This window comes from Desmodus rotundus, chromosome 8 (assembly GCF_022682495.2).
Source record: "Desmodus rotundus isolate HL8 chromosome 8, HLdesRot8A.1, whole genome shotgun sequence".
NCBI classification, from domain to species: Eukaryota; Metazoa; Chordata; class Mammalia; order Chiroptera; family Phyllostomidae; genus Desmodus; species Desmodus rotundus.
Window position 1 is genome coordinate 125,601,932 of NC_071394.1, and position 15,528 is coordinate 125,617,459.

Sequence of the window (15,528 nt, forward strand, 5' to 3'; positions counted from 1 at the left end):
TGAGTGTCCCTGCTCCTTCAGGAGTGCCCAGCCATCATGCCCTGCACTCTCAGTTTGGGCTCCACCTCAAGCGGGTCCTGAGTCAGGGATGGGGATGTAGGTGTATGTGGGAGGAGGTCCCGGGAAGCCCATGAGTGAGAAAGGGGAGGGAGAAAGGCCGATTAAGGCACGCTACAGGCCCGAGGGCTCCATCCCACCGGGACCCTGTGAGAAGCAGCAAGGATCGGAGCTCAGAGCTGTCACACTGGAGGACAGGGCGTAGTCACCACAGTCTCCCACCTCCCATTGGCGGGGAGCAATCCTACCCAGGGTGGGCGTGAACTCCCCGCACAGCCAGGATTGCATGGATGGTGCGTGAGCAATCCCTCAGACAGGGAAGAAGAGACAGACCGGACCTGAAGTAGGGAACTATCAGAGGGCCAGAAACCGCCCCTCACGGCTGCAGGAAACTGATGTAGATCCAGGGCACACAGGTTGGGGACATCCAGCGTGGGCCACAATGACTGTCTATGGACGTGGGAGCCAGGTCCCCGATCCCGGGGCCCCCATGAAGATAGCTGTGGACACACACAGAGGCCCTCAGGTCGCGGAGTTCGGCGTCAGTCCTGCCCGACCTGCTAATACAGTGAGTGCCTTCTACAAGAAGTCCTGTATTTGGTCCCAGCTCTCACTTTCTGCTCTGTAAAGCAAGGTCATTACAAACCTGCCCCTGGGATCGTTGTGATGCAGAGTAGAAATACAACGTTCTGTGTAGCTGTGAGTCATTATTATCCAGCTCAAGTGCAGGCTGTCTTTGGAGACTGAGTAACTTCCCTCAGGGATATTCTTGGGGGTTGCCCGCACACTTGCAGGTATAAATTGCCATATATGCACCATAACTAGGTACCTGAGCTTCCTATTTATGCTGAAGTGGCTGGAAAGTTTCCTTCTGGCGTTAATCTTTGCAAGGCACCTATAGGGAGGAAGCAAGGCCCCAGACAAAGGTGCTGGCAACAGTGTTACCATATGTCCACCTTCCTAGCAGTGTCCTCTTCTTCCCGCTAGGTGGCGACAGCGTTGCACTTCCAGGGACTTCAAAACCCTGGCCTCCTGCCTGGTCTTCCCTTCTATTTAGTCTACTATATATTGTAAATTTTAATAAATTTCATACATTTCAATACATAGATATAGTCCCCGTTGACCACAACCCTAAATCCCTGTCATCTCCCCCCAAGTGACAGCAGTCATATTTGTGCATTTATACACACATAGTACATTTAGAAATATAGTTCTGGAAATGTATCTGTGTTTTAGCAAAACCAGCATCTTTCTCTCCATATTCTTCTGCCTCCTTCTCTTGACAAAAAGCAGTAGAGATGTCAGCACACACAAAGGTACACACAGCACCTGCAGAAGATTGTGTTGCGTGGTCCCCAGGAGGAGGGTGGGGGTGGGAACGGCCCACCCAGGGCGCAGGCAATGCGGGTGCAATCCTTCCTCACCTGGAGACCTGGAGAGAATTTCTGAACAAACAAATCTAACAAAAGTCCACCTTTTTAGTACCGCCCTGTACCACGCACGGAAAATTCTAAGCAGTGCTAGCGATGAAAGACTTTTACCCACTGGGGCAGGCTGCTCCCGGTGCCCACCCAACTCCCTGGGTTCTCCACCACTCACTCGGTGGTGGGGAGGAATCTACAGTCAGTAGTTCCCATAGTGATGGGTACTGAAGACTTTTCTGCATTGATGTTATAAAAACTACTGCAGAAAATGTCATTGTGCAGGTCTCTTTGTAAAAGCACAGGAAGTAGAATTGCTGACGGGGAAGGGTATAAAGCTCTTTAATTTTAGTGAGTGCTTGCCAGATCAAGCTCCCAAAACCTCACAGCGATTTGCACAGCCGTGGCGCTGTTCGAGTGTGTTTTCTCCTACTGTCCACAGTGCTTAGGGCTGTTAGTCTGTTAAATTGTCACCAACATGCGTGAGGAAGAGAGCACAGTTCTTTGTAGTTACCATTTTCATAGTTACTACTGCAGTTGAGCCTTTTTTCTATATTCAAAGCTCTTTGCATGCTTTCTTCTGTGAAAGACACAGTTACCTCCTTCTATTGTGTCGCACCGTTTGCTTTTTTCTTACTGATTTTTATGAATTAGGTTTATTTTGTAATTATATGGTAGATTTTAGGGTTTTTTTTCTTTTTTCTCCCCTTTATTCCCCTCTCCCCTGTACCCCCCTTCCACCATCATTCCCCCACCTTAGTTCATGTCCATGGGTCATACATATAAAGATTTTAGTTTTTTGATGGTTACACATTGACAATATTCTCCCCTCATTTATCACTTCTGCCTTAACTTTATCTAAGTCGGTTTACATGCAAAAATGTTATTAGTAATTTATAATATTTTTCTTAATAACTTATCAATTATTTCCTTTATCTTTTTTATTTGGTATCTCATTTAAGAGAGCTTCAAATCCCCCAGGTTATATGAATATTTTCTTAATTCTTTGTAGTTTTGTATTTTACATTTAGCCCTTTAGTCCATTAATACTTTCCTTTCCTTGATGATACGAAGGGTGAGATGTCACCTTATATTTTTGGATCAAGTATTTCTCACCAAATCATTATTAAATAATTCCCCCTCTATCTGCTGGTTTCAATACCCTCTTTAATATCTATTAACCTTCTTTTGCTTCCCCAAGCCTGGTTTTTACTCTCTCTCTTGTTCCGTTCATCCAGAAGTTCCTTCAGGTGCAAATACAACTTTATTTCACTTACAGGAATTTGTAATGTATTTCAATGTCTGATAGATGGTCTTCCCTTTCCTGTTGCTTCTGTCAATGACATTTTCTAAAAGTGTCTTGACTTTTATCGATTCTTTTACCCTTATAAATGATTTTTAAAAACCTGCTTTCAAATACCAAAAAAACCTTTTTTTAAGTTTTGATTGGATTGCTCCAAATGTATTTACTATTTGGGAATAATTTACTTCTTGATACACCTGAATCTCCTCCACGGTCCTGCCCCCGGAAGCTCGCATTCATTTGCCTTCATACCCGCCTGTCTTCATTTCCTAATTCCCCACGCTCAGTCGCTGCTGTCTCCATCCTTCTGTGGTTTTCCCCCCATCCATCTCGTCAGTCTGGTGAGTCGCCCCGATGATGCAGCGGCCTGTGTCTGCTGGTCGCTCTCCACCACCCTCTTCACCTCACCAGCCGTGATGAGCAGATGAAGCTCGCCGAACACGGAAGTTCTTCCCCACATCCTCGACCTTCCTCCCCGACCTCAAATCCTCCCTCCTGCGTGAGTCTCTGGGCAGGCTGTCATCACAGAGAGCTGGACACATCTTTCCGTCCTCCTGAATAAACTCCAATGCCCTGGCGCCCGTAGGTGGCATGAAATTTGTCGGTCAGAATCTCTTTTCCTCCAACACTCTGCAGCAGATAATTTCAGTGTTGGGTGGAAGCCTGAAGATGGCTAATCTTCCCTTTAGACAGGGGTGGGCAAAAGCAGGTTCACAGTTGTTACTCCACGAGACACACACTGTATTCCTGTATCATTATTTATGAATCGTTGTGTTACTTTCTATATGAACAACTGTAAACGTACTTTGCCTCCCCCTGTATATATACCATTTGCTTCTCCTCTCGAAATTATTTGATTTGTTGTTTCTTTAGAAAGCAAGCATTCTTGTCGAGACGGTAGGCGTGTATTTATTTCACACTGTGGCACGTGATGTGTGCACACTCAGGTACTTTTTCAACTTGGGGGCATCTTCCTCTGTCATTGTGACTGTTGCTTCTTCCAGGCCCCCTGTTGTCTGCATGCTGGTATTGATTCTCTGTCTTCCACGTCTGCAATCGTCTCTCACTGTTTCCCCGCTTCTGTCTTTTCCTCGGTCTTCCCCAGTCTGTCCTCCAACTCGCTCATGTTTTCCCAAGGTTAATTCCGCCGCCCCTCCCTTCAGCCGCAGGTTCTAATCCTGAGGCAGTGCTGTCGCTGTCTCTTCAGTCCGCGTCTCCCCAGTCTCCCCGTCCCGTCTCATCCCATGGTCTTTCAGTCTGCGTGCTTATCCCCTGTAACTTTCCCCATGTCACGGACTCTCTGTATTACCCCCTTTTTAACGAAAGTGCAAAACCACTTACAGACATTGTGTCCTGGTTGTTAGGAAAATTTGTGTGGTATCTTCAAGCTAACTTTTGCTTTTTTGCTCTGCCGTGTTTTTCCGTAGGTGCGTGTTACCATTTTCTGTTAGTCATTTTTGAATACGGATAATGCTCCCCACCCCCTGCTTTGTTTGCCAACATCTAGCACAGTCGAGTCGTTTTCGCTCTGCTACCTGAAGATAGGGGTTGTTTCCTACTCTTACTGTCTCACTATTGGGGTCTTCGAACAGATGGCCGAGAACCTCGCTGCACACTCGTAAATTGAATAAGTGAACGGATAGAAAACAACAACACTACTGTTTCCTTCTACGTGGTTCTTATAGTCTCCATCCTAGGCCTTTCCATTTCAGGACCCCACTCCGAGGGTGTAGCTCGGCTCCACCGCTGGTTCTTCCCTTCACACATGTACGTTGTTGGGGGAGGTATGTTTTCTAAGTGGCCATAGAACAGGGAGTGGTAAGGGGGGTCGGGAGTGGAGCTGATCTTTGGATGCCTGAGAAGCCCACCACCACGCCCGGAGGCTCAGATGCTGTGTTTTAGTTTACTTGTTTGACGATGAGCGTTTCTCTTACATTCCGGACCAGGGTTTGAGGCCGGGAGAATATTCTCACTACAGCAGGTCCTCTGAATGCCGTCATTTTGCTCAACGTTGTTTCATCGTGCCATCGATGAGGATATTAAGCAATTCATTCCCAGCCAGGGCCACTCTCTGTGCGGAGTTTGCCCGTTCTCCCCATGTCTGCGTGGTTTTCTCTGGGGACTCCATTTCCCCCACAGCCCAAAGATGCACATGTGAGGTGCGCTGGCGTGTGTGCCTTGTCCCAGTCTGAGTGAGTGTGGGTGTACGTGAGTGGGCCTGCAGTGACTAGGCATCCTGTCCTGTGTGGGTCCCACCTTGTGCCCTGAGCCGCTGGGACAGGCTCCAGACCCTGGCAAGCTTGAACTAGAATAAGTGAGTTAAAAAAAAAATAATGATCTTTTTTGTTTTTATTAGCCTTTCTTAAACGTCTGTATAGCTCCCACTTGTTTCAATGTTTAACATTAGAATTGTCCTGGGTCTTTCTTTGGCAATGTTTCTGCGATCAGAAATATGGCATAGGGACCTCCCTTCTGTTCGCGTCCACTGGCCTGTGGTCAAAGTGGTTTCATTACACGTTGTGTCCCCTAAAGTCACAGGTTCCAAGAACCTATTGACTACTTTAGGTGAGGGCTTACTGTATCAATGCTTCTTTGGAGATGTAAGTCTTTGTTAATCTACCGATCACTGTTACATGGCCAGATATTCCCAAGTTAGTTTTGAAGCTCTGGTGGCCTTTGACAATGACACTTCTATCGCGTTTACGGCATCGCGCCTCCTGGGTGTCGGGTCCCTGTGCGCACGATTGCAGGTCCTTACTGAGCTCCGGGGCCATCACTCAGCAGTGATACAATGCTCAACTCCAATAAAACGTGAGGTCTACCCTTACGGTTTTTAGGATTCCGTTCTTTAAGGTTCTGCTCGGGTATAGCTATCCCAATTCCGCTTCCCTGACAACATCCCCTTCAACCAACTAAGGGGGCCTCATGAGACCCTCTAAACCCCATCACACCCTCCCCGTGTGTGTGTTGAACCCCAGCGTAGCACGATAACCTGGTCGGGTGTTCCTCCCTCCATCAGACCATGACCTCCACCAGAGCAGGGACAGCGTCCCTATTGCCTTTGAGCTTCGGTGCCCATTGTGGGGCTCAGCACATAGTAGGCACTCAGTGCTTGTCTGCTGGATATGGACTGGATCACCATTGACTAATTCTTCATAAGTTCCTATATAATAAAAAAAAAAATAGGCCAAAGTCAAAGCGGAGCGAGACAGAGTTAAGATGAATTGACCGTTGGGCGTGTTAAACCCGTCCGGTGAGACGGTAAGAGCAGGTCACCAGGAGTGGGTTTGTAGCCAGTTGCTGCCTTCCTGGCTGACCTAGTGCATCATGCAACAGTCATAGCCAAATTCTTCGCTAGGAAAAGCTCGGCTCCTTTTGGCTGACACTTAGGCCTGTTTTCTCCCAACCCCCAAGCTCCCCACTCTCTCCACTTCTGGGCCTTTTTCTTCGACTGCACCAAGCAGGCTCACCTGTCCTGGGTCTTGTTGGTTCTGCTGCCTCCCCATTAAGCATGCCTGACCTCATGCCTCCATATTAAACTGTCCTCATCTTTCAAGAACCTGCTCAGAGGCCCTTCTCCCCGTGAAGCTTCCCCATGTCCCAAAAGGATTCCTCCTTCTCTAGCAGGACCGGAAAAAACAGTCATGGCTGATGGACCTGGTTTCACTGATCAATCCAGTGATTGTTTTTCGTTTCTACAACCTGTGTCCTTCTAATGCCTTTATGTCGTCAGCTGCCCTTAACATTTGCTCGATTACAAACTGTGTCAAGCCAGCTTGATGCACAAATATCATTAAGAATGAAAGACCGCCACACACCTTTTCAGCAACACAGGACGGGCCCGATTCTGGTTGCAAAAGCTGTGGGATAAAGCCCTCCCGGCTGAATGACTAACTAAGTGAAAACAACCACATTTTTGTCCTCATTCATACATTGTGCCCTCATTGGTTCTCGAGTTGAAGGTAACTCACCTCAGGCGTGACCGTCAGCAGACTCTCAGTCTGGGATTTCGGGTCTGCAGTCCACTTGGCCGTCACTGTTAGAGCCCAGAGCGCGGTGCTCCGCTTTGCGTTCATCTGCTGAGTCACCGAGTGAATCACCACGTGCTGCTCTCTGTCAGTTTCTTCTCTCTGCCCTTATGAAATTTTGAATTCTCAGCCATATGCAATGAGCTAAAAGCAAACGCAAAATGGTGATGATTGATTTCACTGCTAAGTCATCCTTCTGGGCAATTCTATTCTTCTGTAATATTGTCTGAGTCTCTTTCAGCATAATTGGGAATAACTGATGAGTAATAATGAAAGATATTTCCCAAGATGATGCAATAGCCAAATATTTCAAAAGGTAGGAAAAATAAGATCACAAAGATCCCATCGTGTACCTTAGATTTTTAAAAGGGCCCAATGAACCCATAAGAGTAAATGCAAAGTAGAATGACTTATATTTTATGTAAAATATAAGTCAATTTTCTCTTTATTCTCTGGAAGCCCTTCACAAAATAACGAAAGCCATGAAATGTCAAGCCTTGTAAAGAGATGGAACAGTTCAAAGAGGAAACGCAAAAAATTTAAATTGGGTCTAAGAGACGCTGATGGTGTGCCGAGGGTTATCTTAACATTCCATAGACATCTGTCTAAGTCAAGGTCAAGAATAAAGTGAGGGGCACAGCCTCCGTGTCCTCCTGGAGTTCCCCAGGCCTGCTCAGGGGTCTACTCATAGAGGGAGCTTAGGAGGTACTCACAAGTGGGTAGTAGGAGCCATCAATGTAATTATTATGCTGGGATTGTAATTGTCACAGGAATATCACACAGTATCCCTTACAAATGTACAAGGACCTTGCTCCATCTCAAAATCTTGGCCCTAGAGTCCTGTTCTTCCCTCTCTCCCTTTTAGCTGGGTAACTGCTATACTTTGAATATCAACCCAAACATCCCTTCCGTAAGGAAGACTTCCCTAACCCCACCCTAGCAAGTGCCCCTCAGTGGGCTATCAGAGCACCCCTCCTAACCCCCCGGCCCCTGTCTCTGCAGTCACCATAGTGACAGTTAGTAGAGAAGGTGTCAATGTAGCTTCTTTGCTAAGGGCAGGCCAGGTTATTCAGCCTGGCCGTATCGGCACCAGCGCAGTGCCCCCCAGGCTGCGTGCTCAGTAAGTGTCTGATGAATGAAAAACACTGATGAATTCCCATGTGTTTCTGAGTATAGATGCTCATCTGCCCGAACCCCTTCACAAAGGGCTAAGATGCATGTATTTGAGAAAATAAAAGTAAAAAGCAAACGCCCATCTGTAGAGGACACAGACCAGGCCAGAGAGCTGTTCCCTTCCTGGTCGATCCTTCACTGGGTGTTACTGGGGTCAACAAGCCAGATGCCTGTAGCAGAGGCATTCTCAGCTCACGATTCCCATTTTCATTCAGGTGTCAGGTGGTTTATCAGAGAGTGACCTCGGCACCGAGACTCGGCACCCCCAGACTGGTGCAGACACGGCAGAGGATAAAGTGAGGAACAAGTTGTTCGAGTTAGCAATGAAAATGAGCGAGAAGGAGACCTCTTCGGGGGAGGATCAGGGGTCCGAGTCCAAGACGGAGTCTGAGAACCATAAGGAAAGTCTGTCCTCTGAAGACAATAGCCAGAGCATCCAGGAAGAGCTGATGAAGGTAAGGGCCGAGAATCCACCTGCAGACAGCTCAGTTCCTGCAGCTGGGGTATGGGGAAAGGTTCTGTATTTGCACAGAAATGGCGGGGGGATGAGGTGGGGGCAGCAAAGAGCTCTCTCTCAAAAATGGCCTCCCCCGTGCACTTGGGAGAGTCCACGGGAGCCCTTCCGATTAGATCTGCGTGATTCAGTCAGGAAACCAGCATGTGCTTTATGGAAGCCTTCCAAGACTTCTCATCTCCCCCTAACTGTCCTTCATCAACATGGCCCTTCGGTCTCAAGTCTATAATTTCGTGCCCATGACCTCCCTCCCTCATTGGCAAGGAGCAGGGTCCCTCACCCTCCTGTGAGGAATTGTGCCTGTGGACCAGGAACATGGAGCCATCCCTCTTTTAATCAGCAATGAAGCCTCAGGGCGTGGTCTGTGTGTGCAAGCGGTCTCCTGGATCATTTGTCTCTGCGGTTTTCAGATTGGGGTTGGTTTGTCTTGGCCTCAGAGTCCTCATGTGGAGTCCCAGAGTAGTAAGCAGATCAAAAACACTGCTACTCCCAGGACCCCCACAGCCCCAAACACTGAGCCTCAGCCCTGCCCTCCTCCCACTCCCCACCCCCAGTCGCCAGCCCCTGAGAGTTTTCCAACAAGTGGCATTGTTGGAAAACCACAGAAGAGAGACCCCACTGCTTGAAGAAAGGGATCCCAGTCTCCCTGCCTCCGCTCAGTGCTCTGCCCCGTCCTCCAGCATGTGCCTGGGTTCCCTCGACAGCTTCTCCAAACACGTCCATGCTGGACTTGGCCGCTTTAGTGTGGGGATGTCCCTGATGCTTCCAGTGGAGGGGGAAGAAGCTGACACGAGTTGATCGTCTCATCTGTGCCTCGTGCGTTGCGCATATTGGTTAGTGCATTTAATAAAAACTCTTTGATGTAGATATGGCCCCTTTTGCAAATGAGGCAACTGAAGTTAATCAGGAAGGAACTTACCCAAGGCCCACAGCTCATGGGTTTCAGAGCTGGGGCTGCACCACAAAGCCACGTGGCCCCAAACCATCGGCTCCTTCTCCTTTACAATGAGTGTCTCTTCTGTAACCCAGATAAGCGCTTGTCTGGAAATATCTAGATTTCTTTGTACTTGTGATCAGTTTGCTCTTGTTTTGAGATGATGCCATATAAGCCAGCAAGTTAATGGTAACCCACATGCATGCATGAATGAGCCCCCTTCATCTGCTTAACAGCCAAGTTGGGGTACCAGAGAGTAGCCAGGCCAGCCTCAGACTGACCACAGGTGGTCAAGAGCAGGTCAGGAGGGAAGTGGGGACCGTGCTCCATGGCTGAGCCCGAGTCCTTCAGCATCTCAGACTCTGCCTTCCACTCATTCCCACCCCACCCGCCAGAGCCATCAAGTCCCCACTCATAAGCTGGCAAGGCCCTCTGCCCATGGGCGGCACACACGTCTTTCTTTGCCCGGGTGTGTCTGTGGCTTGGAGAGCAGAGCTCGGCCTTCACAGGCAGCTTCTCCCTGGGGTGTGGGCTCCAACCCTTTGCTTCCTCACTTGTCATGGGCTCTGACCCTCTCTGTGACTTTAAGTGATGGGGAAAGGTTCTGTATCTGCCCCGTTACAGTCATATTTGTCTGCTGGAGCTGAGGGTCACTGAGGAATATCCATTATTTCTTACGACAGCTCTGCATCCTATTGGCTTGGTATTCCCAAGGCTCCAGAGCTCATGCTGTACCGGTGGCAGGCCAGGCCCGATGAGTTGGGCACTCCCAGCCCCCATCTGCCTCCAGCCCCACCCTCTGGAGGCACAGCCACCAGTCTGAGCTCTGTTCTCCTGGGCAGACTGAGAACAGGGAATGGAGGGGCCACAGGGGCACTTACTTAAGCCCCCCATCCCACCCTATGGCCTCGCTGAGCAAGAAATTAGGAGAGTTGCTCTTATTCAAGCTCCGAAATGGGTCAGTTTCTCAAAGTTTAAGTCCTTGCCCCAGCCTCCCATGAATCAATGAACTAATTTTGAGCCAGGTATCATTTGCTGGATGTAAGAATCCATGGAGCAAGCAGAAAAGATAATTAATCTGTTTTTCTCCATCAGGCACGGGCTACTCTTGTGAAAGGAAAACAGGAATTCGGGTTTACATATGGAATGTTATTTAGAAGCAAAAGGGCATAGAGATAGGTGTCAGGATTAGACAGAGTTTGAAACACAACAATGCTATTTACAAGCTTTGTCTGTGGACTTGGGTTAATATCTTAGCTCACTGTCCCTCCTTGGAACTAGCCAGTGTCCTTCCTTGCCTGCTGACTGTACGCCACCTCCGAACTCTTCTCCCTGTCCCTCCAGGCTCTTCTTGGCCTCTCCAGTCATTTCCCCACTTGGCAGCTAGAGCTGCCCTCTGTCCCTGAACTTGCTCCCAGCATCTCGACATGCCCACGTCTGTCTTGTTTTTTAATTGATCCCTAGGACCCAGGCCAGGTCTTCATTGTTGGTTGGGTCAGAAATGTCCCTTCTGGTTTCTAAATGTAATGGATTAAATAGGATTTCGTTTCCTGCCCTAAGTATCACTTGTGACACTGTTTAGAGGACAAATGATGTCCTCTGGGTCGAGCTTTTGGAACAGGAGTGTTTGTTGAAGGCTCAAATTAGCCAATGCTTGCATTATGGTCAAACCTGCACATCCAGTGTCCTGAAGGCATTTTTCTCTCAAAGTGTCCTTGTTTATTAATTATTGTCACAAGTAGCTGAGTCACTGTGCTTTATTTTTCACAAGGGAGTCACAGGCCAGCTGTCGTCTCTCAAGTTTATAGTTGCATGGAGTAATTCTCACCCAAATACTGAGGCTTCTCTGAACTACGAGACGTCTGCGGGCCTCTTCTCGTGGCTGCTCCCTGTTTCTTGACACTGGGTCACATGGAGACGCAATCCGGGTTGGCGGTCAGGGAGATAGGTTTATCGGCTGCTGTCCCAGCAAACCCAGAGCCATGGGTTTCTGAAGTTTCCTGTGCTTGTGACCAACTGTTTGCTGAGAGCACAGGGTTAACATAAAGTCAAGTATCGTCCTTGTGTGCCCCACCCTTGTAAAATAGCTCTCCATCCACAAGAGGCGTCACTGTCATCCATCCAGGTAGCCCTGCATTTCAGAAAAGTGTCTTTATCTTCAGTTGGTGCTGAAGTGAACACGGTGTCAGATACTCGCTTGTATCATAGGAACTCCACTGATTTCCGCAGGCCGTATGCCTATGGCGGAATTAACATCTCTTTCCTAACTCTCTATTTAACTGTTGTTGCCTGGGACAAAGAGAAGCATTAGCTGTCCACGTGGAGCTCTTATGCACAGCACTGGAACAGGTGGGGAGGCTCATTTCATGTGGTCATTGGCTTCCCTTATTCCCACAGCTGTGTCCTGAGTGCAGAGAGGTGGGGGAGGGCCTGCCAATCTGGGAAGACGGAGTTCCAGGTTCTCTCCTGGATCAGTGGGGCTTCAGCAGAACATCTTCCACTCTAGGCCAGAGATGAACTGAGCGCCAGAGAAAGGCTGGCCAGAACTCCAATGCAAAGCTTCCTTAAAGCCTCTGTAAACTGCAGGTGCTAACTGAAGGGTCAGGAAAGACTGGTGTTGCGTCATCCACAGCGGTAGAGCGGGATATTGGACAGGCGGGGTTTGAGAGAGAAAGGCAGAGTAGCTCTAGAAGGTTGTAAGGAGAAAGGTCTAGAAAACAAGGCTCCAAGTTAAGCCTCTGACCCCACTAAAGCCCCAAAGTAAGACAACCTAAGGAGAGGGGATCCTGGGAGGTAAGAGGGGAGAGAAGACAAAAAAGATACTGTATGTCTGAAGGTCTGAAGAATGCGCAGGCCTGTGCTCCTGAAAACCAGTCTGGATGGAGAGAATGGAAAAATGAAAGAGAACAAAAAGACAGAGGAAGGCAGGAAGGAAGGCAGGAAGGCAGGAAGGCAGGAAGGAAGGAAGGGAGGAAGGAAGGAAGGAAGGAAGGGTCTCAACTACAAACACAAGTACCAAAATCCCAAATAAAATACTAGCAAACTAAATTCTGCAATATTAAGAGACTCACAAGCCATAAGTAATATACTTATTCTCAAAATGCAAAAATAAAGTTAATAACAGGAAACTTCATTTGGTAGGTACTATTTTTGGAAAGCACATCACAATCTCAAAGGATGCCAAAATGGTCCTTGGAAAAATTTAATGCATAATATACTTTAAAAACTCTCAACGAAATAGAGAATTCTGGTTAAGAATATCCATCTCAAAGCAATAGTGAAACCCTAAAGAGTTTTTCCTCAATGAGACCTCATTGTAAATACCCAAAAGCACCTTGAACATCAGAATATTTTACTGTTGATCAAATAAATACATGACAAAGAGTTGTGAATGTAAATGCTTTTACATAAATATGTATTTTGTTAATTAAAATAGTATGTGCGTATGTTTGAAAAATAAGAACTATGTGTAGCTTTAAGATTTTTCTAATTATAGGTGAGTAATGTGATATTGCTAATAATTTTTTAAGTACTATTTCCTAAGAAGTAAAGGAGCAAACCTGGCTCCGGAAGCGTTATAAAACCTGAACAGGCCATGGAAGAAATTGGCAAAGTAATTAAGGAATTATTCCTCAGAAAGAGGCCAGACTCAGTGTCTCCTCCAGTAAAGTCCGTCGAAAGTTCACGGTGCTAATCACTCCCGTACTATTTAAACTGTTCTTTAGCATTAAAAAAACTGAAAGCATCCAAGTTTACTTTATTTATTTAAAACCTTGGCCTGAATCTGACCCAAAATTCACACACCACCACAAATTTACATATTAATTCACTGGTTAATAAACGTTCAAATGTTCTCAATGTGCTAGCAAATTTGTTTCCAACTACATAATAAAATAATAATTTACAATGGCCAAGTAGGATTTAGTCTAGGAATGTAGTAATGTCGATTTTAAGAAACATTAATATTTTCCATTATATTTACAAGTAAAAGGGGGAAAATATGGTTATGTTGTTAAACTCCTAGATTGGTATTTGACATAAAGTAGGAAATTCATAAATGTCGAATGAAGAAGTAATTCCAAACAACAGCTGATAAAGTTCAGCAGCCATTTCTGATAAACAACAACAAAAAATCTCAACAGCAGTAGCTGTTGGCATTTTGAGGGTTGCAGACCTCTAGGTATTCGATGAAAGCTGTGACCCTTCTCTCCATGGAAGTGTGAAGAATGACAACGATTGATATGGGCACACTCCCCGGAGGAGTCTTGCCCACCCATGTATCAGATAGTAGGTGTACAGACCCCGGACATGGCTCTGGACCCTGAAGTGGTCTGTGAGCCAACTCTAGCCCCTCGTGGCCATGGTCCAGGAGCCCCTGGAGAACACTAAATAACACAATTACCCATGGACAAAGGAACCTTTGTGGAAGTCCAGGAGTCCAGGGGAGAAGATCCAGCACACCACTGATAATGGAGAAATGGAATATCATGAATTTACAAAGACCACACGAGAGGAAGAAAAGAACAAGAGAACAACAAAACAGCCAGAAACACAATTAAAAGAGGGCATTATAAAGACCTTTCTGTCAATAATCGCTCTAAATATAAATGGATTAAATTCTCCAATCAAAAGATATAGAGTAGCTGAATAGACTTAAAAAGAAGAAGAAGCCCTGACTGGTGTGGCTCAGTCAGTTGGGCACCATCACACAAAGTGAAGGGTCACCGGTTTGATTCCTGGTCGGGGCACGTGCTCAGTTGCAGGTTCGATCCCCAGTTGGGATGGATGAGGGAGGCAGTCAATTGATGTTTTTCTCTTGTATCAATGTTCCTCTTCCTCTCTTTCTCCCTCCCTTCCTATCTTTCTAAAAAACATAAATAAGTAAATAAAAATTTTACAAGAGGAGAAGAAGACCCAGCTGTGTGTCTATAAGAGATTTGTTTCAGCTTTAAGGACACACGGACCCAAAGCGAAGGGATGGAAAAAGATACGCCATGCAAGTGAAAATTCAAAGAGAGCATGGGTAGCTATCCTTGTGTCAGACAAAACAGACTTCAACTCAAAAGCTGACCAAAAAGGTGATGGATTATATAATGATGAAGGGGTCATTCATCAAGAGGCTGTAACAATCATAAGTATATACATCGAACATCAGAGCACCTAAATAGTTTAAGCAAACACTAACAGATCTAAAGGGAGACATAGACAACAATAGAATAATAGTAGGGGACTTCAATACTTTCTCTTTTTTTTCTTTTACTTGTAAATTTTTTTATTCATGAAATATATAAAACAATAACCACATGTATTTTAAAGGAAATAAGATGAATGACTATATACTCATTACCTGATGTTCTCAGTACCTTTTTCCCCCCCAATAGGGACTTTCTTTATTAAAGTATTTTTAAATATTGTATTATATATATATATTTTATTGTTTTTCAATTACAGTTGTCTGCATTTTCTCCCCATCCCTCCACCCCAGCCCACCCGAACCCCCCTCCCTCCCCCACCTCCACCCTCCCCCTTGATTTTGTCCATGTGTCCTTTATAGTAGTTCTTGTAATCCCCTCTCCCCACTGTCCCCTCCCCACTCTCCTCCGGCTATTGTTAGATTGTTCCTAACTTCAATGTCTCTGGTTATATTTTGTTTGCTTTTTTCTCTTGTTGATTATGTTCCAGTTAAAGGTGAGATCGTATGGTATTTGCCCCTCACTGCCTGGTTTATTTCACTTAGCATAATGCTCTCCAGTTCCATCCAGGCTGTGTCAAAGGGTATGAGCTCCTTCTTTCTCTCTGCTGCATAGAATTCCATTGCGTAACTGTACCATAGTTTTTTGATCCACTCATTTGCTGATGGGCACTTAGGTTGCTTCCAGTACTTGGCTATTGTAAATTGTGCTGCTATGAACATTGGGGTGCATAGGTTCTTTTGGATTGGTGTTTCAGGGTTCTTAGGGTATAATCCCAGCAGCAGAATTGCTGGGTCAAAGGACAGTTCCATTTTTAGTTTTCTGAGGAAATTTCATACTGTTTTCTACAGTGGCCTCACCAGTCTGCATTCCCACCAACAATGTACTAGGGTTCCCTTTTCTCTG

The 15,528-nt window shown here is 46.4% G+C and overlaps 1 protein-coding gene across 7 annotated transcripts in view; it reads left to right on the plus strand.

Moving 5' to 3' along the window:
* MYRIP (myosin VIIA and Rab interacting protein) overlaps nt 1-15,528 on the plus strand; it is a 198,812-nt gene that overhangs the window by 156,108 nt on the left and 27,176 nt on the right. For 6 of the 7 annotated variants that reach the window (XM_045200150.3, XM_053930477.2, XM_045200149.3 and 3 more), the window contains one exon: nt 8,198-8,437. The exons of the other annotated variant lie outside the window; for it this stretch is intronic. In XM_045200150.3, the coding sequence (XP_045056085.2) occupies nt 8,198-8,437 (240 nt within the window). The remainder of the gene's footprint in view (nt 1-8,197; nt 8,438-15,528) is intronic. 7 annotated transcript variants of the gene reach the window in all.